A 26,702-nucleotide genomic window follows, 5' to 3' on the forward strand; every position below is an offset into this window, starting at 1 on the left:
TTGAAATTATTAAAAGAAACCATAATCTTTAGTATGAAAGAAATATTCAAGAATATACCTATGAATTTGACTGAAACCATAGTAGGACTTAAATTGTATTGCTCTAGAAATAGGGTCAGTATACCATGAATTTCTAGCCAAGCTGGCCCTTTTTGATACCAGCTGTCTTTAGCTGCTTTTGTGCCACAATGACAGAATTGAGAGATTGTGACAGAGACAGTGTGGCATGCAGACTTTAAAATGTTTACTACTTGGCCCTTTACAGAAAGTTTGCCAAACCCTGCTCTAGAATAAGATGTGGATTTTTTTTTTTTTAATCTAGTTAAAAAGCAGGCATAAAACTGGGAAAGTTCTACAAATCGAAGCACTTCTTTTCTGGTGGCAGGGGGATTTTAAGGCATGAAAAACAGAGTCATCTTTCAGGTTATAGGAAGTGTTTTTCATGACATGATCTTTTTTTTTGATTCAAGTATTTTCAGATGAATCGGTAAAACTAGAACAGCTAGTAAAGCTAAGAGGTTCTCTATCCGTGAAGCTTTTTAAGAGTATAGGTCACTGCATTTTTTCCTATCTAAATTTGCAGTGGGGTCTTGGCACTTGTTTAAAAAAAGAAAAAAAAAAGATACAGCTGAACCTTAGATAATTAGAAGAAGCAACATATTGTAAGTATGATGTAAGCAAGGTAATGGGTATGTTTATTCCCTATCACAGTGTTTTGAAACTTAAATAGTATATATAATCCTTGATTATTTGAGGATGATTTAGTATTGTAGTTTAAGTAGAATAGAAGATAATTCTAGGCTGGACGTAATAAGAAATACTGCTTTTGGAATACTATTTTGTTTCAGTAGTGTTCTTGGCATGGCAGATTTATGAATTCTTAATGTTGAATACCTACTGTGTCTTAGGCACTCTGTAAGGTGACAGATAAAAAGATGATTATGATTCAGTCTTTGTCAATAAGGAGTAGAAGTAGCTAGGCATAGAAATAAGTACAGAATTAGTGTGTTATGATTGCTGTGATAGAACCTAATATATAGTGCAAGGCAGGAGGTGAATAGTTATGTCTTGGAGTGAAGGTTAGGAAAAGATTTATCAAGGAAATAATGATTTTAAGATGGCCTGAGAAGTCTTAAGATTTTTTTGCTGAGCTGGATTTTGGGCTGATACAAACAGTGAATCCAGCTGTGCCTATTTTATCATAGGAAAGCTTTGCAAGGCAGCTTTTTTATTATCATTCCATAATATCACCTGTCAACTCTTGACTTTATATAGGTGTCAGTGGTAACTGGATTGAGATCGCCTATGGTACGAGCTCAGGAGCAGTACGAGTGATTGTACAACACCCAGAGACAGTTGGGTCAGGTCCTCAGCTTTTTCAGACTTTCACAGTTCACCGAAGTCCCGTTACAAAAATCATGCTATCAGAGAAGCATCTTGTATCAGGTAAAATGATTTCATTAGTACTGATAAAGAACTTGGCCCTGTGTGTTACTTTCAGTACCCCTACAAATTAAAAGAATGAAAATGCAGTGTTTATGTGAGAAAAATATACTAAAAGAAGTACTAGAAAAGTTTAATAACTGAAGAAATTATATACGATAGTCTTTTAAAGATGTCTTTGAGCCAGTCATGGTGGCTCACGCCTATAATCCTAGCACTCTGGGAGGCCAAGGCAGGTGGATTAGTTTATCCCAGGAGTTCAAGACTATCCTGGGCAACATGGTGAAACCCATCTCTACCAAAAAAGAGGGGGGAAAAAAGATGTCTTTGATTTTGCCTGGTTTTAATATACATAAACTTAGGAGATGTGATTTTTTTTTATGTTCTCTTAGCATATGTTATTGCAAAGTATTTATAATGACCCTGCTAAGAGGAATTTTTATTAAATTTTTCAGGTTTTACTTTCAATATAAATTGGGTTGATTCTCTTACGGTTTAATGCTAAAGCTGTAGATTTATATGCGTATTTTGCTGTTTTGTCATCTCATAAAAATAATAAAAATTAGAATTATGGAGATTATTTGAAGAAAATAACCTTTGTGTGGGTTTGTAGTTCTTTACGGTCATAAAATTTTTAAAACTTTAAATAGTAATTGGATACATAAAAAATTTAATGCTAATTTTCAAGTTTAATGAATAGTACTTTCTGATTACAAAGTAAAATTCTGTTGAAGAAATGCATTGTGTATGGAAGATGATTTCTCAAAGACTTCATGAAAATTGACTTGTGAGTTGGGTGTTTCAGTAAAGCTTGCTTTCTAGAGGAGTCTTACATCAATTCCTTTTGTAGAGCAGTTCCTGTCCAACTTTCTCTCTCAGAACCCATCTTAGTATACATTATCACCATCTACTTATCTACTCAAGTTGAAAATCTAGAAATCACCTTTGATTTCCCCCTTTCTTTCACCTACCAGATAGTACAGTTCATACCAGTAAGTCCTATTGGCTTTGCTGCCATATTACGTCACAAATCCAATCACTTCTCATTGCTGTCAGTCTAGTATTTCACATTGTCATAATTTCTCCCCTAGATTACTGTAGTAACTTCTCAACTTTTCCCTCTTTATGGTACATGTTCCACACAGCAGCCAGAAATAGTGTTTAGAAATGCAAACCAAGTCTGATTCCTGATGGCTTCTAATGGTATTTAGAATACATTTAAATTTCTGCCATGGTCTATGTGGCTTTTCTTGTTCTAGATTCTACCTATCTATCTTTAAAATCTCTTCCCAACTCCCATGTCACTTTTCTTATTGCTGATAACACTCTAACCTGTTGGCTTTTCTATTTCTTAAAAATGCGTTAGAACTTTTACATTCGTTCTTTTTATTTGAAATGTTTTGCCTCTAGATACTTGTTTGGCTACATTATTGTCATTCCGGTGCCGTTTCAAATCCCTTTTCAATGTGGACTCCTTGACTGCCTGCTTTAAATTAAATTAGCCAAACCTCTATTCAACAATAACTTTTTATTGTTAGAAAGTTATTGTTGGATAGGTTTGGCCGATAACAGTACCTTGCTTTGTTTTCTTCATAGATTTATCACTTAATTATTTGTTTGCTTATCATCCCCATCTCTTCTAGAAAAGTTCTCCAGTAGAAGAAACTTTATTCTATTCTCAGCACTTAGCATAGTTCTGAGATGCTGAATAAATGTTAGGAGATAAGGCAACTCAATTATCTGAGAAAATAGGCTGGTTTGCAGGGTTATTGTGATGTTTAGATGTTAATATATAGAGACGCTCTAATAATTGTTACTATTTTTATGGTTATAATGTTATTGTGGGACGTGATACCAAGGAACTACTTTGTAAAATTTATATTTTAACATCACATATTTCATGTAGGTTTGAAACTTATATAAGTTCGTCAAGAGAAATATCCTTGTTAACAAAAATTCTGGAGTATTTTATGTATACTCAGTTATGTTATTCTGCCACCTGGTGGATATTAACAAATATGTAATGACATTGTTTTTGGTGGATATTTACAAATGATGTAATGACATTGTTTTCCCTATAGTGCATCTTAATCCCTTAAAGAAACTTTAGATAATGACTAACATTAGCAAAATTGATGTAATTGTCCAATTGAATCAACTAAAAATATTTAAATTATTTTTCTGGATCCTATTAAGCTTAATAGTGAAATCAGGAAATGATTTCCCATGAAACTAATTAAATAGCCTAGAACAAAATGCTCCCTTTTTCACCTGAAAACTGACAGTCTGATCATTGAGAATTTTGTTACATAAGAATAGAAAGTGCACAGATGTTACTTACTGTTACTTGCCAAAATTAAATTTCTTTCCGAAGTTTTGTTTAAAATATGTAACTCTGTAAGATAGGTAACACATTTTACCCAGTAGTAAACATTATGTATGTGTGTGTATAAGAAGTACTGGATACTTTTCTAATATTTACTGATGATTTCATAGCCCATTGCTGATAATAACAAATTTTCTAAAATCATAAATGGCAAAATTACGATATTTTTTATTAAGGCATGCCAAAAAAGTAGTTTTTGCATTAGTTATACATTTTGTGGTGTATATTTTCAAATAGAGTATCTACTCAGACAAAAAAAATAGAGATCGATTAGGAGACATTTCAGTATATGCCCAATTAATATTCTATTCACAAAATAAAACTAATTGGAGCATGTTTTTTAAATGCAGACTCTCTTTATATAAAAATCATGCTCAGCTTTAGTATAGAATCTTAATTTTCCTTAATGTAACTATGAGTGGACAATAAATAGCTGATTGCTCAAGATGTTTGAAAATTGTTATTTGTGCCAATAATTTTTCAATAGGCTAATATTAAGTAATATACACAGAAACAGTTTATATAGTTAGAAAAAATAAACTAGGAAACTGTTTACTATGTAGTTTAGCCACAGAACAGGATAGCATTCAGCATCTTTTTTCTTACACATTATTTTTAACTTTTACTGCATTTATACCCTACAAGCTATTTTTATGAAGATCTATAGATTTACTTGATATACCTTATATTTTGCAGCAAAGTAAAACATACTCAATTTTCTCACTTTTGCTAAGTAGACACAAATTAAGTATAATTTTAAGGTAAATATGTAATTTGCTGGTTATACTCTGATCTGTTTAATGTAGATCATAGAGAAAAAAGTTAGAATGGGTTTTTAAAAGTAATTTTGTATTCTTTTGTTCTCTTTCTCTGCTAGTCTGTGCAGATAATAATCATGTCCGGACATGGACAGTAACGCGATTCAGAGGAATGATCTCTACTCAGCCAGGTTCTACTCCTTTAGCATCATTCAAGATACTGTCCCTGGAGGAGACAGAAAGTCATGGTAGCTATTCCTCTGGAAATGACATAGGTGGGTTAGATTATTTTAGGGCATTTTTAGATACCATATTAGCTGTTCAGAAGAAGTATATCAACTAATAAAACTGTAAAAATGAGTTTTAAATACAAATTTTTCATGTTAATTTTCAAATTCTAAACAGAATTTTGGTGTATTTTTCTGATTAAGTTCTATGAATTCATGAAATTATTTTATGGCAGCATTTTTCATTAAAATGTTATGAGAGCAAATTTTTCCTCTTATTAATGTTTCCTCATTTAAAGAATGTCATCTCCACATGTTAGCTACTTTTATTTATTATTAAATCGGTGATAGCTGTGTACATTTGACATTTGAATTTTTTTTATTAATCTACTGAAAATAAAATTTGAAGCTAGGAAAAGGTCTATTACTATATAATGAAAGTCATTTTGATGGCATCATAGTATCATTAGGAAACAATGTAGCATGTCTCCATTGATGTTCTCTGATTTCAGCAAAAGGTGTATAAGGTTAATTTAGATTTTCTCTCTATACACCATACATACATGTGCACATGGGTACTTACACATCCACACATGTGCATACACATATACAGTCTTCATAGAGATCATTCCACCCTCAGCCCCATTTGAAAGAATCTCACTCTCCTTATAAGCTACTTAAGAGAATTCTACTACAGACTTATTAAAAGAGAAATGCACAGTGTTACCAGTTTTAACAGTTATGTAATCCTAGTTCTCTGCATGATGATAGCAACTGAAAGTTTATATTGTTACTTATTTAACAAATGTTTATTGAATATTGTGTTCTACATGCTAGAAATTTTAAAAAGTGCAGTGAACATCAACTTACAATTAAAGTAAAACAATTGTATTTTGCAACTCTGCTTAAAGGAATAGATCAAAAAGCACCCACAGGAGATAGTACCAGGATCTATGTTAGATCTTGTGATATATGCTCTCGTTTAATCTTCTGGACAATTTAGGAGGTAGATACCCCACTTAACGTTGATGGAAGCTGACATTCAGACAGAGTACACTTTATAGAGGTTTAATGTTTGAACTGAAACATGAAGAATAGGTAGACGTTTGTTGGGTGTGGAATGTTCTAGGGTTGGAACATTCCTGGCAGAGAAAAGAGCAAGTTAAAAGGATAGAGGCCAAGGAAACTTGGCAAGTTTGGAAAATGTCAAGAAGGTCATTCATTGTTGGATTATAGGATATGTGGGTAAGAATAGTAAGACATTGAGTGAATAGGCCAGTACCAGATCATGGAAGGAATCTAAAACTAACAAATTTAGATTTTTATGTTGTAAGTAATGGGGATCTTTTGAATAATGTTGCGAATGATAATAGATTTGTGATATATATAATTCATCTTTCAAGAGCATACAAGAAGACTTGAGAGTGAAGACTTAAGGAAGTGACGCAAAGAAACCGGGAAGGAGGATAGAGGAGGAATTATTCAGTACGAACCAAAGGGCATGATGGTCATTGACTAGATGTGGCAGGCATGAGAGAGGAAGGAGTCTAAAGTGACACTAAGGATTCTTACTTGGGAAGTGGAGTAGCTGACTGTTATGTACTAAATAAATATAGAAAAAAGAACTTATTTTGAAAGCAAAGATGAGTTCAGACTTGTATATTTTGAATGATGATGCATATGGATACTATTCTGTGTTATGAAGATATAAAGGTGGTACCTCTAGAGAAAGACCTTAACTAGAAGTTATGTTTATGAGTATTCAGCATATGAGAAGCACCTGAAAGCCCCAGGAGTAGATGTGTTATTCAGGAAAGCATGTGTATTGTGAATAAAAAGATATTTATAAACAGCCCTGTAAATTAATTATAAAACCCAGTAAGATAAAGGGGACAGGGAGGTTTTTTTGTTTCTCTTTATAGTTGTATTTAAAATATGTATATCCTCAGAGATAAACAGACATATAGATCAGCGGAACAGAGTAGAGTCCAGATTCAGTAGAGCAGTAAAGGTGTAATCTATATTGCAATGGGTAATGAGGTAATAGATATTGGAGGTGACCATAAAAGGAAGAAGTATTGGAGCTAGTTGAAAGGCAGGGAAGTTCAGAGGTCATATTTTTTATTCTCCCAGGTTTCTCCCTCATTAAAGTTAAGAAAGATCTGAGGATATTTTGTATTCCAAAGAAAGGAGCCAATTTGGGAAGTGAAACCATAAATGGGAGGTGGGGGAAGAGACGGCAAAGAATTAAGGTATAAATAATAGGTTATGAGTCAGTCTCATGTCAATATAAAGTTCAAGGGGGAGAAAAGATAGAGTTCTGTAGCTTTCTCATTCCTAGTTATTTGATTCTGAGTTATTTTATTCATTGTTGCTATTTTGACTTTGTTTATGAGTTATTCAATGAGAACTATCATTTCATTTCAGTAAAATTAGAGATCAGAAATTTCCAGTAATTGAGCAACTGCATAGTATAGTGAAGAGCCAGACAGCTTCAGTTTGTTTGAATTTCACTTCCATCATATAGGACCTATGAGATCTTTGGTTAACTAATCTCTTGGTGCCTGATTTTTCTCATCTGTAAAATGGAGATAATAAATATTAGTACCTCCCTTACGTGGTTATTATGATTAAAATGAGTTTATATTTAGAAAGCATTTATGGTGGCACATAGTAAGTACAGTGTAAGTATTTGCTAACTAATAATAAAGATGGCATTGCTTCATTTATTAAGCACATGTATGACTGACTCGTGACATAACTTGGGATATATTGTCTTTAAAACGTTTATTGCACATCAGATACTTTTTATTAATAGTAACGATACTATTTTAGCTACTGAGTATAATGGGAAAAGAGAATTACTAAAATTTTATGTTTAAGTTTTAAATAAAAACATTTTCTTCTTTACATTGTTGTTCAGGATTTTTCTAAAATGAAATGGGCTATTTACCTGTCTTGCCAAGTACACTAAAATGAAAGTAATTGAATCTTTCTTTTTAGATGATTGAAAAGCTTCAGGATGCAACTCAATAGAAAGTTTTATACTGCACTTTAATTTTCATACTGCATTTTTTCTCTTTTGGTTTACCAATTGCCTTATATAAAGTTTTTTTTATTTGCATCTTTAAAAAGAAGAAATACTAAAGTGTAGTTAATGGAAGCTTGAATTAATTATATTTCATCTGATGAAGCTGCACTTCATATTTTAAGATTTTTTGTGTTGTCTTTTCAAAAAAGTAAATTCAATACATGAAATGACGTAATTTACACATCTTTTTAAAGTTATAAGAGTCTAAGCACATCCCCAAAGATACTAAATATCTTAACAGGTCTCCTGCTAGTACTGTTAATGTAGTGCCTTAGGAAATTTTTTCCTTTAGCCTTTACAGCCTTAGTTATATACAAAATATAATTTAGAAATAATTATGTATTTAAAAAATTTTTTTTAATGCAAATTGGAGTTCTTGTATCCATTTATATCATGACTGATTTTCAGCTGAAATATGATACCATACTGGTAGGCATGAGAAATTCTTTTCTTTTTTTTTTTCGAGATGGAGTCGATCTCAGCTCACTGCAACCTCTGCCTTCCAGATTCAAGCAATTCTCCTGCCTCAGCCTCCTGAGTAGCTGGGACTACAGGCACCTGCCACCACACCTGGCTAATTTTTTGTATTTTTAGTAGAGACGGGGTTTCACTGTGATAGCCAGGATGGTCTCCATCTCCTGACCTCATGATCCGCCTGCCTCAGCCTCCCAAAGTGCTGGGATTACAGGCATGAGCCACCGCGCTCGTCCTTCTTTTCTTATGTTAATATTAATGTTCCTTTTGTAAAATGAAACAAATAAAATTTTAATTAATTTTTTGACATTTTTGTTTTCTGATCAAGGACCTTTTGGAGAGCGAGACGATCAACAGGTGTTCATTCAGAAAGTTGTTCCCATCACTAACAAGCTATTTGTAAGACTCTCATCTACTGGAAAAAGGTAACACTTTACTGTAAAGATATTTATATTCAGAAGCCACCTTTTGTCTTACAAAACATATGACGTAATTTAACATATTGATCAAAGAGCGCTACTAGAAACAAATTGTTGGGAGGGAAGTCTATTAATTATCTCATAATCATAACTCAAAATTAAGACAGTATACTTTATGCTTATTTTCTCAGATTTAAGAGTTTCACTGATGCTGTGGACAGTTAGGAAGGACTGGTGATAGAACAAGAACACAGTGAACTTTTTTCATGGCCAAACATAAATATTAATTGTTTAAATTTTAAACAGTTTCTTTTAAAAACCTAGAACTTAAATATTTTCCATCCCATATGAATCTCTATACATTATTTATGTCTCTCAGATGAAACATATTACAGATTTTCTGACATTCAGTATCCCCTTTTAAAATAAAAATGATAAAGCAATTAAATATTAATAACCAATTTGCATAATCTTGGCACAGCTTACAACATAGCACCCATGTTTTACTTCCAATTTTAGAACAGTTTTTCTCTTCCATCTACTTTACCATGGAGAGAAGTGATCTGTCTCCATGAGAGCAGGATTCCTGTCTCTGTGCCGTCTCCGCAGTATTCGTATGTGAATGCTGCCTTTATATGGCACTGGCAGTATTCCTCTGCTTTTGTCTTCAGAAATGATTTCTCTTCAAACTCGAAGAACATAGTGAATTTGCTGGCAGACGGCTGAACTAATTCGGGTACTTCCTCTTACTAGCTATGTAAATGCAACTCAAGTTATTTTATTTTCCTTAGCCCAGTTTCTTTATAAAATAAGGTTCAACGTCTTTGGCAGGATATCATAGGATAAAATAAATTTCAAACCTGAAATATCTTGCATAGTTCTTAACCATAATAGATGTACAATAGAAGTTAGATTCCTCTTCCTTTTCCATTGACTGAAATTTTACTTCTTTTAAAATTAGTATTTATAACCTCAGATTTTGCTTGAACATTTCTTTGCTTTAAACACAAAGTTTTTTGACAATGAGAACACATGACACATGGGAGGGAACAACACACTACAGGGAGCCTGTTGGGAGTGAGAGGGGATGGGGAGAGAGAGAGCATCAGGAAGAATAGCTAATAGATGTTGGGCTTAATACCTAGGTGATGGGTAGTTCTGTGCAGCAAACCACCATGGCACATGTTTACCTATGTAACAGACCTGCACAATTTGTACATGTACCCCAGAACTTAAAGTTGAAAGGAAAAGAAAAGTTTTTGCATGTCAAACAAATGAAAAAAGTAAAATTCCTGTTAATAGTCCATTAGGAGGGTTATTGTTTTCATTTTATTTATTTATTTTTTTCTGTCCCAACTTTGATTTCAGGGGGTACACCTACAAGGTTGTTACACTGGTAAATTGTATGTCATAGGGGTTTGGTGTACAGATTATTTTGTCACCCAGGTAAATGAACCTGGTACCCAATAGGTAGTTTTTTGATCCTCTCTCTTCCCACCTTCTATTCTCAAGTAGGCCCCAGTATCTGTTGTTCTGTTTGTGTCCATGTATACTCAACGTTTAGCTCCCACTTTTAAGTGAGAACATGTGGTATTCGATCTTCTGTTCTTGTCTTAATTCACTTGGGATTATAGCCTCTAGCTCCATCCATGTTGCTGCAAAAGATGTGATTTTGTTCTTTTTTATGGATGTATAGTATTCTGTGGTGTATACGCACCACATTTTCTTTATCCAGTCTACCTCTGATGAGCATCTAGGTTGGTTCCATGTCTTTGCTGTTTATTATGAATAGTGCTGCAGTGAATATATGGGTGCATGTGTCTTTATGGTAGAATGATTTATATTCTTTTCGGTGTATACCCAATAATAGGATTGCTGGGTCCACTGGTAGTACTTATTTCTTTGAGAAGTCACCAAACTGCTTTTTCACAATGGCTGAACTAATTTAGATCCCCACCAACAGTGTATAAATATTCCCTTTTGTCTGTACCCTCTCTGTTACTTTTTTACTTTTTAATAATAGCCATTCTGACTGGTGTGAGATGATACCTCATTGTAATTTTGATTTGCATTTCTCTCATGATTTGTGATGTTCAGCATTTTCGTGTGTTGCTTATGTGTCTTCTTTGACATGTGTCTGTTCATGGCCTTTGCTCACTTTTTAATGGGGTTTTTACTTGTTGATTTAAGTTCCTTATAGATGTTGGGTATTAGACCTTTGTCAGATGCATAGTTTGCAAATATTTTCTCCTGTTTTGTAGGTTGTCTGTTTACTCTGTCGATAGCTTCTTTTGTGGCGCAAGTGCTCTTCACTTTAATAAGGTCCCACTTGTCAATTTTTGTTTTCGTTGCAGTTACTTTTGGAGTCCTTGTCATGAAATCTTTGCCAGGGCTGATGTCCAGAGTGGTATTTCCTTGGTTTCCTTCTATGGTTTTTATAGTTTTAGATTTTACATTTAAGTCTTCAATCCATCTTCTGTTGATTTTTGTATATACTGAGAGGAAGGGGTTGAGTTTCAATCTTCTACATATGGCTAGCCAGTAACCACAGCACCATTTATTGACTAGGGAGTCCTTCCCCCATTTGTTATTATTAGCTTTGTTGAAGATCAGATGGTTTCAAGTGTCTGGCTTTGTTTTCTGGGTTCTGTATTGTGTTCCGTTAGTCTGTGTGTTCGTTTTTGTACCAGTACCATGCTGTTTCGGTTACTGTAGACTTGTAGGATAAAGTTGGGTAGTGTGACATCTCTGGCTCTGTTCATTTGCTTAGTATTGCTTTGGCTATTTGGGCTCTTTTTTGGTTTCTTATGAATTTTAGAATAGTTTTTTCTAATTCTGTGAAAAATGTTGTTGGTAGTTTGATAAGAATAGCATTGATGTAATTACTTTGTGTAGCATAGCCATTTTAACAATATATATTTTTATTTGTTTGTTTTTGAGACGGAGTCTTCCTCTGTCACCAGTCTGGAGTGCAGTGGCACAATCTCAGCTCACTGCAACCTCCACCTCCCAAGTTCAAGTGATTCTCCTGCCTTAGCCTCTCGAGTAGCTGGGATTACAGGTGCCTGCCACCATGCCCGGCTAATTTTTCGTATTTTTAGTAGAGACGGGGTGTCACCATGTTAGCCAGGATGGTCTCCATCTCCTGACCTTGTGATCCTCCTGCCTCAGCCTCCCAAAGTGCTGGGATTACAGGTGTAAGCCACCACACCCGGCCCCATTTTAACAATATTAACTCTTTCTATTCATGGTCATGGCATGTTTTTCCATTTGTTTGTGTCGTCTGCTTTCTTTGAGCAGTGTTTTATATTTCTTGTTGTAGAGCTCTTTTACCTCCCTGATGTATTTCTAGGTATTTTGTTCTTTTTGTGGCTATTGTGAATGGGATTGCATTCTTGATTTAGCTCTCAGTTTTAATGTTAATTGGTGTATAGTAGTGCTATGATTTTTGTACATTGATTTTTGTTTCTTAAAACTTTGCTGAAGAAGTTGTTTATTAGATCTAGGAGGCTTTGGCAGAGACTATGGGGTTTTCTAGGTATAGAATCATTTGATTTTCATTTTCATGTTACTAATCTTATTGATTTTAAATTTTATGGTTGTGTTTTCTTCAACTTATCTCTTAGTATTTTGATGAATAAATTATTTGAGAGTTGATGACTTTTTTCATCAAAGTTCATTATCTTAAGAAATTCCATAAATTACTGTGATTTAGTGTTCTCTGCATATTCAGTGAAGAAATTGCCAAATATTATTAAAACTGGTATCATAACATTCTCTAACAATGTAGTATATCATATTTACTTATTCAATTCTAATATCCCCCCTTCTGTTATTTCTACTATCCCCCCTTCTGTTATTTCTAACAGTATGTTATAATCAACTACAGTTTCTGCATGATAAAACAAATTTTATAATCTTTAAGCTTGATTCCAGAGAAAGCTGTAGTTACAAAAATAACATGCAGAAATTACTTTGTAGAATTGAATAGAAAATCAGTCCTTTATAAAGCTATAGTGAACCAAAGATTTTGTTTAAGGACGGTGCAGGCTCTTAATAGTGAGAAGTGAAATTAAAGCGTTTTATTGAAACGGAGCAAGAAAATAATCCTCGTAGGAAATTTTAAATAAAGGAGTAGTTCTAAGAAATCTATTCCATAAGGGGAAAAAAGAGCAAAATTATATTTGTTTTGTGGAAGCAAAAGAGTCATAGCTGATACCCCTATAACAAAAAATAGGCTGGCAAGAGAAAAGCATTCCAAATTGATTTTATTATAGTTTTCTATGACACGAGAGCCTTCAGAATGTAGACCCGAAGACAAGGAAAAGTGTCTATTTTTTTGCTTAGGATAGAAGCAGCAGGGACAGCCATGTAGAAATGTGACTGGACAAAAAGATATAAAAGTTAACAGAAATAGACTGAGTAGGGAAATGCAGCAGGGACTGTCTCTGTGTGGCTGTTCCTTTCTCCCAGGGATGGGGCAGAACCCTTCTGCAGAGAGGGCCTTAATTTTTTTATGGCTAACTTTTCACAGAAAGATAGGGAAATGTTAGGGTAATGTTTTTATGCTTCATGGCCAGCTTTGGGGAAAGAGGGTTCTTACTTCTGTGACCCAGCTTGGGGAAGAAGAATGTTTCTGTAGCTTGCTGTGCAGGTCGGGGAGAAACTTTACTTCTGAGGGTATTGTTACTTTCTGAGATCCAGGTTTTCATATACATACAAATATTGATTTATTTGAAACATAGCAGGAATCTGGGAAGGGGAGTGTTGAACGTTTTAAATCAATTTACAGATGTTAATTAAAAATAAATGTAATTCACCAAATTATGATCATCTTGATAAATACAGGAATAAAATCTGATAATTCCTCACCTATTTACGATTTTTTTAAAACCCTCACAACAAAAGAGGAAATTTTAAAATCTGGTAATGCCTATGATAATAGTTCTTTCAAACTTTATATTGGTGAAATATTAAAAACTTTTCCTTTGTGCGATATTGTGAAATACATATTTGGTCTTTGTCTCTGTTTCCTGGTATATACCTTCAAAAATGCTTAAAGTCTTCTAAATGATAAATATCGTTTCAAATGCCAATGAGTTGACTGATGGCAGGTCACCAGAAAGACTAAGACGGGAGAGAAGATTGGCACTTTCAGCCTCACCCCACAACCTTTTAGAAGGGGAGAGGGGCTGAAGGCTAGGTTGATCACCAATGGCCAATGACTTAATCAATCATGCCTATGTAATGGAGCCTCCATTAAAATAATAATAATAACTGAGTTCAGAGAGCCTCCAGGTAGCTGAAAACCTGGAGGTTCTTGGAGGGTGGCATGCCCAGGGAGGGCATGGAAGCTCCATGCTCCTTCCCATACACCTTACTCTGGGAAGCTATTATTCATCTGTATCCTTAAATATATCCTTTGTAATTAACCAGTAAATGTGAGTTTTTCTCTGAGTTCTGTGAGTCACTCTAGCAAATTAATCGAACCTAAGGAGAAGGCTGTGGGAACCCTGATTTACAGTCAGTCAGTTAGAAGCACAGGCAAAATAACCTGGGGCTTATGATCATCATCTGAAGTGGAGCTCAGCTTTGTGAGACCGAGTCCTCTACCTGTGTGATATGACAGTGTCAGAATTAAATTGAGTTAGAGGACAATTAATTGTCCCACTGTGTGTGTGTGTGTGTGTGTGTAACTTCTCACTTTCCTGCGTCAGAGAGTACAGAAAAGCACTTTGGTTTGTTTATGTGAGACTAGATAGTCTTTATCACTATATGTGGGCGTGTAGGAATTAACTTTCTTCCTTCTTTTTGTTCAGCCTACTAGGAAGCTCATCTAAGCTTCATATTCTATTCCTGTATGTTTCTCAAATTCATATGGATTGTATTTTTTGTCTATATTTTTGACCTTGCATTTGCCTATACTGATTTTTCTTTTTTTAATAATCTCCCTCAGCTCTTTCTTTTGAAGTAGGCTGGGATAACTAATTCAGTCAAGTACAATTCAGTCAAACTTTACATGACTTTGGAAAAATCATTTGCTGATGTTATCCCTTGGTTTCCTCATTTGTCAATGTAGATAATAATTGTTCTCACTCAGATTCTTTTATCTTTTATGAAAATCAATTAAATAGCCATAAAAGTCTTTTTTTAGCACTAAGAGTATTATCCTAACGACAGATACAATATGGGCCGTCTCCATAGAGCTATATATTTCTTCTGGTTCCGATTTTAAAAATTAACACATAAATTTTAAATGACTTTTAAAAAGTCTTTTCTAGTATAACATGTTTGCTTTCTTTCTTTCTCTCTTTCTTTCTGCCTTTTTAGTTTCATAGCTTCTTTTTAAATAATTGCTCATTCTTATCAGGGGTCGTTCTGCTTTTCTTTTGCAGAATATGTGAGATCCAGGCTGTTGACTGTACTACAATATCCTCATTTACAGTGAGGGAATGTGAGGGATCCAGTAGGATGGGCTCAAGGCCAAGACGCTACTTATTCACCGGCCATACAAATGGCAGCATTCAAATGTGGGATCTGACCACTGCTATGGATATGGTTAACAAAAGTGAAGATAAGGGTAGGTTCTCATACAGAAAGATGTTTGCCACGAGGTTAAGCTTTTCACATAAGTAAGTGATTTTAATGTTTGTTCTCCTAAGATGTAGGTGGTCCAACTGAAGAAGAGCTGCTGAAATTACTGGATCAATGTGATTTGAGCACATCTCGCTGTGCTACTCCTAACATCAGTCCGGCAACTTCTGTAGTTCAGCATAGCCACTTACGAGAATCAAATTCTAGGTAGGTTTAAGAATTGGGTATTATAAACAGAACTTATTTCTTTTGGGGAAATTGACTGAAAAACTGTAATCACATAGTTGTTCTAGAAAGCCATACTGTTCAAAGTACATTTTAAATTCAGACATTATGTTAATCAATTTGTTTTTGAGACAGAATCTTGCTCTGTCGCCCAGGTTGGAGTGCAATGGCACGATCTTGGCTCACTACAACCTCCACCTCCTGGGTTCAAGCAATACTCTTGCCTCAGCCTCCTGAGCAACTGGGATACAGGCACACATCACCATGCCCGGCTAATTTTTGTATTTTTAGTAAAGATGGGGTTTCTCCATGTTGCTCAAGCTGGTCTCAAACTCCTGACCTCATGATCCACCCACCTCAGCCTCCCCAAGTGCTGGGATTACAAGCATGAGCCCCCACGCCCAGCCTAGTCAATTTTTTAACAGCTTTACTAAATTTCTCATCAGTAGGCATATCTGGTTCTTTAATAGAAAAATATTTTTTGCCTTTTAACTTATTTTGTGAATTGCTGCCAATTCGGAAGCCTATTTTGTGATCAAGAATTTATTCAAAGGAAATTAGGAAAATCACATGTCACCTTGGTTAGTATGTGAAGCTTTAATTATTGTGCTGCCTCAGGGACAATATTAATCAATCAGTGATTACACTGTGTTGTCTAATCTTACATTAAGCATTATGTACTTTTAATACAAAAAGTTCCATAATGTCTTTTTATTGTTACCATATTGATAAAGTCCAAAGTCTGAAGAACCAAGGGCTAAATACTGAATTGTGTTGGTTTCATAATGGTTTCAAGGATTTTTCCCCCCATCATCTTTTTTTAGCTATTCAAAAATTCAGCTTGTTTGTGAATACATCATGGTATTATTTGCATTGGTAATTTTATATAGTATCTATGTAATAAAGAGTACTTGATAAGTATATTTTTATAAAGAAGAGAAATATGGATTTAATACACTTTATATATTTATATAGTGTGTTTTATTGGTAGTTTAATATGTTCCTGAAAAATCAGAGTGAAATCTGAAATGTTATTATTTTTGAAAAACTATATTTCAGCCTTCAGCTTCAGCACCATGAAACCATCCACGAAGCAGCTACTTACGGTTCCGTGAGGCCTTACCGAGAGAGTCCTTTATTAGCAAGGGCAAGAAGGACTGAGAGCTTTCACAGTTATAGGGACTTCCAGACTATTAATTTGAACAGAAATGTAGAAAGAGCTGTCCCTGAAAATGGTAACTTGGGTCCAATACAAGCTGAAGTGAAGGGGGCAACAGGGGAATGTAATATATCTGAGAGAAAGTCTCCTGGAATAGAAATAAAAAGTTTGAGAGAATTGGATAGTGGATTGGAAGTGCATAAAATAGCTGAAGGTTTTTCAGAATCCAAGAAAAGGTCATCAGAAGATGAAAATGAAAATAAAATAGAGTTTAGGAAGAAAGGAGGATTTGAAGGGGGAGGATTCCTTGGAAGAAAGAAAGTTCCCTATCTGGCGTCATCACCAAGTACTTCTGATGGAGGAACTGACTCACCTGGTACTGCGTCCCCATCTCCAACAAAGACTACTCCATCTCCTCGGCATAAAAAAAGTGATTCTTCAGGTCAGGAGTACAGCTTGTGAAAACTCACTCAAATGAATAGTTGTTTTGTTACATTTAGACGAAAGTTAAACTTTTTCCTGGATTTCAATGCATTAGTTTTTACACTAAAACTTTACAAGATAAAATTGGACTTCATTTAGTATCTTTTTAACAGAATTACCTGAAATAAGGAGATATAATAGTCATATCTCTTTTGACATTTTGGAAATTTTTTTAGTTTTACAAAAGTACATTTAACAGATCATTTATAAAGCAGGAGTCCATTTTAACATTTACCTACTTTTTTTTTGGTTTTGGAAATGTAGTACCACATTTTAATAGGATGGTGCCCGTATAGGTGAGCATACCTTTAGAGCATGGGAACCAGCAGACTGCATTCCTAATCTTCATTATGCCTGGGACTTGTCTTGCAATGTTCTTTTAAGTGAATCACATAATTGTCTTTGGAACTTGGTCTCCAAACCCTTGTGATTGCAAAGTGTTTACCAGATATTTGATGAGGTGCTATGTCTGTGAAAAACATATCATGTAATTCAAAAACACTATTGATGATATTGAATACCAGATACCACTGTGTAGTAAGTCTTTTAGGATAATTTTAACTTCTTAGTTGTGCGCCATTTACTGATTCTCATCATTGGGAGTTCTTAAATCTTAGCAAGCATCAGCAATATTAAATGCCAGAATTTCATTGAAACTTTCAAGTTGGAGCAATTGTCTTGTGTTGAAAAGATGATGAAATAAAAATAATCACGGGCAAAGCTTTGCCCAGAAGGGAAAGCCGTACCAGTTGTTGCTAACCTGTCTTGTTTTAGGAGCCACCATATTATTTTTTCTTCAGTGTTAACAATCATGATATTGAATTAAAACACTATTTTGTTCACTTGTGGGACTGCAGTTCTGAATTTTGGGTTAAAGGTTTTGGCTGCTGTAAGAATGTTAATTTGAATGTATTTTGAACTGTAAGAGCAAAAGAAATTTTTTTGTACATTTTTTTTTTTCATTTGATTGGAATGATCTTCAGGTTTCTACAAATAATAGGGTAATTGTAAATTTAAAACAAACATTAACATTTATTGGTGAAAAATGTATATATCCCCATTCCAAGAAATGTGAGTGAAGTTGAAAATAAAATCTTTAAAGTTTACTATATTGCCAGTGGTTTCACAACAGTTCTCTTGTATTTATTTATCAATTAAATAAAAAATGATTATGACAGTGTGTTTTCAGTTATTTGAGAAACAGTTCTGTTTAAAGTGTGCTTATATGCTTGTTCATTTCTTTGCTTCTTCCCATAATTTAAAAAAAATGGGAGAGGGAGAACTTAATATGTGTGGAAAATAAGTTATCAATGAAGATATGAGGCAAAGCATAATTTGAAAACTACTAAGATTGTAATTCTCTTACACCCTTCTTCCTCTTTATCACAGTTATGTGAACGTTGGGTGGGCAAGTAAGAAAATAATGAAAGAAAAAAGTAGACTAGTGACCAGGAGTAAAAGGCCATGAAAAAGAAGGCAGTAACTATTACATAATAGCATCACATAAAAAGGAAAACAACTGTACCGTAGATTGCATTATAATAATACAAGTCAAATCTTGTTTCTTTCTTTTGCTTTCAAGAGCTTGGCCCTTAATGTTAGAGCAGTGGTTTATGTCTACTCTGACACTCTGAAACCTTGAACAGATTGCCCCCACTATGCCTAAATTTTTTCACTATACCTACCTCATTAGGGTTGCTGTGATGGGAAGATAAAAAGTTGAAATGTACCCTGTGTGATTGATGAAAAATGAAAACAATCATCATGAAAAGAGGTTTTCAAGTAAAATTTTTTTTTTTTTTTGAGATGGAGTTTTGCTCTTGTTGCCCAGGCTGGAGTGCAGTGGCAGGATCTTGGCTCATTGCAACCTCTGCCTCCCGGGTTCAAAGCATAGGCTTTTAAAAATACACAGTGATAAAGTTACCTGGTTAATTTTTCAAAAATCAGGATGATCTCAATCTTCTGAATCTAGCAAAGCATATTTGTAGACTATGCTTTGTAAGTAGGAAACCATATTCTTAGAAGAGTCCACCAAGGATAAGGATTTATCACTACCAAGTTTGTGACCACTCTTTATACCTTAAGTAGCTCACAGGAGGTGGACACAGCCTTGGTTAATGCTCATTTGCGCCAGCTTTAAACAACTAAATGACCCAGAATCGGCATATGGGAATAAAAACCAGTAAACTAAATTAGTCAGTCCTATGTTTTCATTTCAGAAATTATAAAAACTTTTGGCGAGAAAAATACATATTTCATATTTTGTGCAATCACTGCCAGATGTGCACAATTATTTCAGATGTTTTCGCTTATAACAATTCTAAAGAGGCAATAGAACTTCTGCATGATACTGGCCTGTGCTTTTGACACTTACGGTTGGCAAGCTTTATCGAGGAGTTGGTCAGTCTGTGGAGCTGCTCTCTCACAGAGCTGGATGAAATCTTAATACCCCAAAAGTCCACAATCTTTTACTGTTGGACCTTGGGGTAATTTATTGTTTCAGGCAGAATAAATTATCCCTTACTTTAGAAGTTTTTGCCTGCCTCTGGGTGTAGATTCACAAAATACTGTGACTATTGTATGCTAGACAGATTCATAATAATTTCCTGGAGTCAAGAAGACCTTTAAGGATGAAGGAAGATGAGAGGTTTTCATATATTTTCCATGAAGAACAAATTTAAACATCTTTGACTTTATGTGGATGATTTGCAAGAAAATTTTTCTTGCCATGGGACTTTCACCAATGACTTAGTAATCCAACTAGAGCAGATGACAGACGTTTTTGAACCATAGAATTGGTACTGTTGCGTATCATCTGTTCTTACTGATCTATGGCTAAAATAATGGGTAGTTCTCCAAAAAGAAGGGATATAGTGCAGAATAATATATACATATATACACATAGGTATAGTCTTGTTTTTACATATATATATATGTTAATGCTAGAAGGAACAGATACATTTTTCCTTTTAAAATGTCATGTAGCCTAATTAAATATTGCAAATAGAACAGTAGTTTCCACTTGATGTGCTAAGTTGAAGATGTCAGTATTCTCTGGTACTCAGTGAACTGACAGAATTTTATGAGAAACTGGAGTTTCAAAACTATAAAATATGTGAAATAAAAACATTGGTTCAAGTAGAGGTGTTCCTATTGAAACACTTTGTTTTCTCTTCGAAATGTATGAATAAGCTGTTTACTCCTTAGATTTTTGGAAAATTCATAAATGCAAGAACAGAGACATTTATGTGTAAGTTATGTGTTGTCTTGTCAAGAAGTTTGGTGAGTAACCCTATGTACTGTAAATAAATAGTATGTAGACCTGGTGCAAAGTTTGGGATTTCATTTAGCAATTGTGATCATTAGAATCACTATTCTTGCAGGATTGTGTCAATCCTGACAGAAATGGCAGATAGAAATGAACAGCAGTGACATCCTTTCAATAGAACCATTTAGTTTTTGAACCATCAGCTAACTTACTACTTCTAACAACTGTGGGCCATCTTGAAATTGTCAATGATTATTTAACCATTAACTTCACTGCCAAACAGAGCCAAGTGACAATTACATACTCTCCTCTGTCTTCCACAAAACAAGAGCAAACCAAGTATTTTCATATGAATATTACCTCTCATTTTAAACAACCAGAAAAATATCATTTCTTAGAGCTCTATTAGGAAGGAACTCTTTCAAAAACAGTTATCATTTCTTTAAAGAAATATAGAATAGTAAACCATGGCTTTTCAGCATTTATGATGGGTCAGTGATAACCCAGGAGGAACAGGGTACAGAGCTTGCCTTCCAGGGTTACATCTTCCGGGTTTTCATCCTTTACAGGTGGGTGTCAGTAAATGTGGTGTGTTCCTTAGTCACTGAGCTGAAACCCTTGATGGCATTCATCAGGTCCTCTTCATCCACATACTGAAAAATAAGCTAATCACCATTGGCTGCAGTACTTGCTATCAATAGTATTTGCTACCAATTTATAGTTATATCAATTAAATGTAAAAAGTAGTAAGTATTAAAGGCTTAACATTTTATTCTCATAAATGGTGGGGTCTAAAATAGCCCTTGCCTTAAAATTCTCTTACTGAAAGGATCACATCACATGTACACATGAATTCTAGACCAATTCAAAATGTATGTGATTTGAGGGTTATATTGTGCCATATTTTAACCTTTCAAAGCCTCAGAAGCCCCAGTCTACTCATCTGTAGAGTGGGGTGTGTGTATGTATATATATATGTGTGTGTGTGTGTATATATGTGTGTGTGTATATATACATATATATGTGGAGATATATATATATACATACACACATATATAAAAATTTAGTTCAGAGAGTACATGGAAGAGCCAGAATGCAATCTGTGTGCTCCATTTCTTCCCACTCCTGTGCTCTATTTTTTATCAAATAGAGTTAATAATGTTATAATGAACAGATAACTTGCCAAGTATTAGCCCCTTTGAAAGCTTGTATTGAATCCCTTTGCACATCACCCATTACTAGTACTGTAAAAAGCAAGCAAAATTGACAATATAGCATAATAAATACAAATAGAAGTTCTGTAGTCAGATGATGTTTTTAAGATCCCAAACCCATGAAAATATTGCCAGCTGTGTAATCTCTCATTAAATCACTCATCTCTCTAAACCTCAGTTCTCTTTGTAAAAATGAGGATGATAATAGAGCCTACCTCCTACCGTTTGTGAAGATTAGGTGAAATGATTTATCTGAACTTTGAATGTATTATGTTGAACGTGTAGCAATTGCCGTTTTGCATGTCAAAAATGATCAATTAGCAATTCCTTGTTTCAACCCATTATCCCTGCCTTTTAAAAACTTTAGGACTGAAATGGAATCATGTAATTGAGGTTATAACAATATCAAACAGCCTGTGATTTAAAAATGCATATAGATATGGATATATTATATAATCATTCTGAACAGGCAAGAAGGACTGTACTTGTTTTATATATATAGTGTTAGGGAGCCTGGATCCAGGGAACTCCCTTTATTATTTGCTATTAGTCAAGAAAGGCTTCATGGATGTCATCAACTTTTCAGTGAAGGAAAAGTGAGAACCTGGAGGAGAAAGGTGAGTGCAAATCCAAAAACAGAAGCAGATGATTGAAAGAAATGGAGGTGAATAATTTTACCCCAGAGAAGTAAACAGAGGAGCTAACTTTCTAGCTGGTTATCTGTTTATTTTCTAAATTAGCCCAATGGAAGATCCTGCAGTGGGCATCTAATCTAGGAAGTTAACACAATGAAATGTGATGACTGGCAAAAATTCTAGAATTGTTGTTAGCCACTCAGAGACTGATAACAAATATTATATCACTAACACGTTACTTTTCAAAGAGCCAATTATTTGTACCCACTGGACTGAAATTATGAAAGATGAAGCTTATAAATAGTGGCATCCTCATTTGTCATCATTTCCTAAGTGTTTTGGAAAGCAACCATGTTTAACTGTTGATAGAAAATATTCTTTTTGCGTCTACTCATACACCAATAGGAAAAGGCTGATTATCTTTTTGTTTTAGTGAAACAAGTACTTGTACTTTCTGCCTTGTTTTAGTCACATTCCAATGTTACCAGTCACCTTCTGCTCCAGGTTTATGCATTCATTTTTAAGCATCTATTGTGTACCAGAAGAACAAGACAAAGTTTCTACCCTGCTTATCACACAATTGTAGCAACACGAGTAAACCAGTTGTTACTACCTCACTGGGTAAGTGCTCAGAGGCAAAGTGCCATGGGGCAGCATTCAGTGAAGTACAGGCAGCTTCGTACCAATATTTTTCTGGGATATTTAGCAAAGGCCCTGTAGGAGGAAACCGACTCACCAGTCCACTGTTGTGGCCCATGATAGCTTCCCACAGTGAGTCGTCCATCAAGACTTTCTTGTCTTGAATGTCCATGAGCTGGCTGACGCTGCGGTGGAGAGAGCCCTGGGAGTAGGTTAGGCTGGTTTGGCTTTGACTCGGAATGCGCAGGACACGCGCGCTCCGGTTGCTGCGGATACTCAGAGGTGTCCCAGACCGGGGAATTTTGGTATCAGCTAATCCCTGAAAAGGAAGTTGCTGTGAGTGATTCACATATAAAGAATATGGGCTTGAAATATGACAGAGAACTGTGTCTCACACATTGCCAGTGAAGGGAATGACTGTCTCCAGACAATTGTCACATTGTCAAGGAAGGGAACAACTGTCACTTACAGAATTTAGCAGCTATGAGCACCCAAAACATTGTGACCCTGGGTTTCTTGGTAGGAATGATGAGATGATGAGTTAATACTCAAGTTAGGTGGCCAGTGTTTTGGGCACCTAGAGAGCTCATGCACTGGTGCTCTAGCAACTGTTCCCCAGACGACAAGGGCTCGCTGCGTTGCAAAGTGGTGGGGCAAGGCAGATGGATGGTGGGTGAACAAGGTATTTTCTTCATGCATGTTAGCACAGAGCCTCCATCTTGAGAACACCCCTCCCCCAAAGCAGCCAAAGAGAACAATGTTACTTCATGGTTGCCCACTACATGAGCTCAGTTTGTCTTTCACTTTAAAAGTCCTGGATTTGTGTAGGGAAATTGACTCCTCCTTCTCTCGTTTCTCATTCCATCTTCCTCCCCTTGTTATAGGATTCCAGCCTCCAAATTAAATCAGGTCTAATGTTAACATTAACATCGGAGAGACAAAGTCACTCCATAATTTAGACCTAGAATGTGCTATAAGATAAAATCTAGTTGCTCTAAATATCTGAGGACTCTGATTTAGCTGGTCCTATCAATGAAATGTTTCTGCTTTTTCTTTTTTTAATAGAGTTTCACTCATGTTGTTCAGCTTTCCAAGGACTGCATATATGGAAGTCATCGATGATCTCGTCTTGCTTTTCACTGTGCAGTCAACACACCACGCAAAAGATCATGCATTCATGCAGCACACAGAGGTACCTCAAAGTGCATGGTGTAACTTTTTAGGGTGACATTGCTTGACACATCAGATATATCAGCCACAGAGTCAAACTGAGAACAAATGGCAGCGTCAGTCCATGTTAGGAACAGTTTAAACATATTCTTTGCATTTCTCTAATGACAGTATTATCATACTCATCTTTAATACTACTTTGATATATATATATATATATCCTATGATACATACATGCATATGTATGTGTGTGTGTGTGTATATATATATATGTATATGTGAGAGAGAGAAAGAGAGAGAAACTTGGATATTGCAACTAAAACCTTGTGGTGAGGCTGGGTGCAGTGGCTCATGCCTGTAATCCCAGTACTTTGGGAGGCTGAGGTGGGTGGATCATTTGAGGTCAGGAGTTCGAGACCAGCCTGGCCAACATGGTGAAATCCTGTCTCTACTAAAAATACAAAAATTTGCTGTGCGTGGTGGCAGTTGCCTATAGTCCTAGCTATTCTGGAGGCTGAGACAGGAGAATCATTTGAACCCAGGAGGCAGAGGTTGCAGTGAGCTGAGATTGCACCACTGCACTCCAGCCTGGATGACAGAAAAAGACTGTATCCCAAAAACAAACAAATAAACAAACACCCCCTGGTAAGTGGAAACAACAAACTGATTAGTATCTAAGGCAAATACCACTGCCATTATTTGTATAGTATTGCAGAGAATGAAAGGATCGTCAAACCAGTAATTAAATAACAAGCAAAACTTGCACTTGAACTTAGCTGTACTGTATACTACTCGGCCTTGAAAAATGTTAATAAAATACAAAAGACACTCTCATTTCCTGGCACCTCTGCCTATTTCTCTCTGTTCAGAGTATAGCCTAAAATCTCTTTGCCAGTTTGGGTCTGATGTTCAAAGGGTACCTTACCTGTTCACAGGGCAGGGGTGCTTGGAAGAGGGTCACAGCAGCACTGAAACCAGAGCTTGTCCAATGAGGGGGAGAAGAGAGTGAGTGAGTGAGTGAGTGAGTGTGTGTGTGTGTGTGTGTGTGTGTGTGTGTGTGTTGCAGGGGCATAGCTCATTGACCTACTCAGGTGAAAAGACAGTCAATCTGGAAAACTGAGCAGGTGAATCTGGCTTGTTCCTATTCAGCACTCTTTCCCATCTGAGTCAATGAGGAGTCCACAGTCACCGACAAGGACTTCATTTTGCTCTGCGAATGCAGATTGTACTCTCTTTAGTTTGGCTAATTTTTGACAATGTCTCTCATGGTCTCCAACTCTGTGAGGGTAGTTTGGTTTAAAAATATTTTTAAAAAGCAACAGAAGAAGACTTGCAAGTACACTCTGTCAACTGGATAGGATTGAATTATGATTCAACAGGCTCAGGGGAATTCCACCCAGTGCCCTGACGTGCCCCAGATTTCACTTCTGCTGAGATCTGCCTACAATGAACAGCCTCCCTGCTGAGGATGGGACAGTTCCCTGGGCCCAGAGTCCCTGGCAATCAGCCAGTCCCTCCGTGTCATCCCATCTTCACACCTGACTCAGTCTTGGCCACTCAGTGAAAGAATCAGCTGGGTGTGAGGCAGAATTGCTTGAACCCGGGACGTGGAGGTTGTAGTGAGTTGAGATCACACCACTGCACTCCAGCCTGGGTGACAGAGCAAGACTCAGTCTCAAAAAAAAAGAATCAGCTGGGTGCTGCTGTGCTTCTCCCTGATGGTAAATGGTGTACAGGAACAAGGCTGTTCCCAGCTGAAGCCTATGTCTGTCCCCAGAGGCAGCGTAGCCTGTGTTGCGTCAGGACTGCAACGTCTAACCAGCTCCCTCCTACCACCTGCTTCTACTGGGTATCAAACAGTACATACTGCATACGGGATTTGTATTACTATTTCAGTTTCAGCTGTTCTCAAATTTTGCTGTGCATCAGACTTCTTGAGGTTCCAGCTGAAATGGCAGATTCCTGAGTTTCTGCCTCACAACTTCAGGTCCTGCTCCTCCTACGTGATGCTGATGCAGATAGTTCATGGTCCTCACTTTGACAAAATGAAGCTTAACAAGACTCATTAAAACCCTGAGCAATGGGGTTATATGCAGAGTAACATAACATCCCCACAGGAATGAGGGGAGTGTCTCCTGGTCACTAAGTTAACCAAGTAAAGAAGATAGTATTCCTCCTCATGGAGGGTTCTGACACAGAGGTGCCTGTCTGTAGGGACTGGGTCAAAGGAGAGAATAATTTATCACTGGAATGAGTTCTGGACACTGCTCGTATGTGGGTAAGTGTTCCTGTAACCATGCCTCCCACTATAGAGTAGATGCACCCAGCAGTGCTTGGGAACTTCCTTTCACTACTCCATGCATAGACCCTAGGATCGATTTAGCTAATGTCCCAGGCTCATCCTGCCTTCTTCTCTCCTCCACTGCCTTCCTCTGGCAGCAAGGCACCCTCTAAGAACATGGGCTCCTTAAAGAAAGTTACTCTTTAACAAGGAAAAATTTTGAAGTACCTGCTCCT

At 35.9% G+C, this 26,702-nt stretch overlaps 2 protein-coding genes and 1 non-coding gene across 5 annotated transcripts in view; 1 reads left to right on the forward strand and 2 right to left on the reverse strand.

Moving 5' to 3' along the window:
- The window catches only part of KCTD3 (potassium channel tetramerization domain containing 3), a 56,386-nt gene extending 37,952 nt beyond the window's left edge, over window positions 1–18,434 (forward strand). For 2 of the 3 annotated variants that reach the window (XM_012459655.3, XM_012459657.2), the window contains 6 exons: window positions 1,276–1,446; window positions 4,707–4,862; window positions 8,708–8,804; window positions 15,194–15,378; window positions 15,461–15,599; window positions 16,677–18,434. In XM_012459655.3, coding sequence (XP_012315078.1) covers window positions 1,276–1,446; window positions 4,707–4,862; window positions 8,708–8,804; window positions 15,194–15,378; window positions 15,461–15,599; window positions 16,677–17,238 — 1,310 coding nt within the window. In that variant the 3' untranslated portion in view covers window positions 17,239–18,434. The remainder of the gene's footprint in view (window positions 1–1,275; window positions 1,447–4,706; window positions 4,863–8,707; window positions 8,805–15,193; window positions 15,379–15,460; window positions 15,600–16,676) is intronic. The other variant, XM_012459656.2, reaches the window with a different exon arrangement.
- USH2A (usherin) overlaps window positions 14,699–26,702 on the reverse strand; it is a 775,604-nt gene continuing 763,600 nt past the window's right edge. Inside the window, exons 71-72 of the mRNA XM_064383503.1 lie at window positions 23,113–23,334; window positions 14,699–21,180 (exon numbers count right to left, since the gene is read on the reverse strand). Of these exons, the coding sequence (XP_064239573.1) occupies window positions 21,091–21,180; window positions 23,113–23,334 (312 nt within the window). The 3' untranslated portion in view covers window positions 14,699–21,090. The remainder of the gene's footprint in view (window positions 21,181–23,112; window positions 23,335–26,702) is intronic.
- LOC135277650 (small nucleolar RNA SNORD116) lies at window positions 24,051–24,140 on the reverse strand. Its single transcript, XR_010345256.1, has one exon. It is a non-coding gene; the product is annotated as a small nucleolar RNA SNORD116 (small nucleolar RNA).

This window comes from Aotus nancymaae, unplaced genomic scaffold (assembly GCF_030222135.1).
Source record: "Aotus nancymaae isolate 86718 unplaced genomic scaffold, 86718_ANA_hifiasm-v0.15.2.pri h1tg000032l_0, whole genome shotgun sequence".
NCBI lineage: Eukaryota > Metazoa > Chordata > Mammalia > Primates > Aotidae > Aotus > Aotus nancymaae.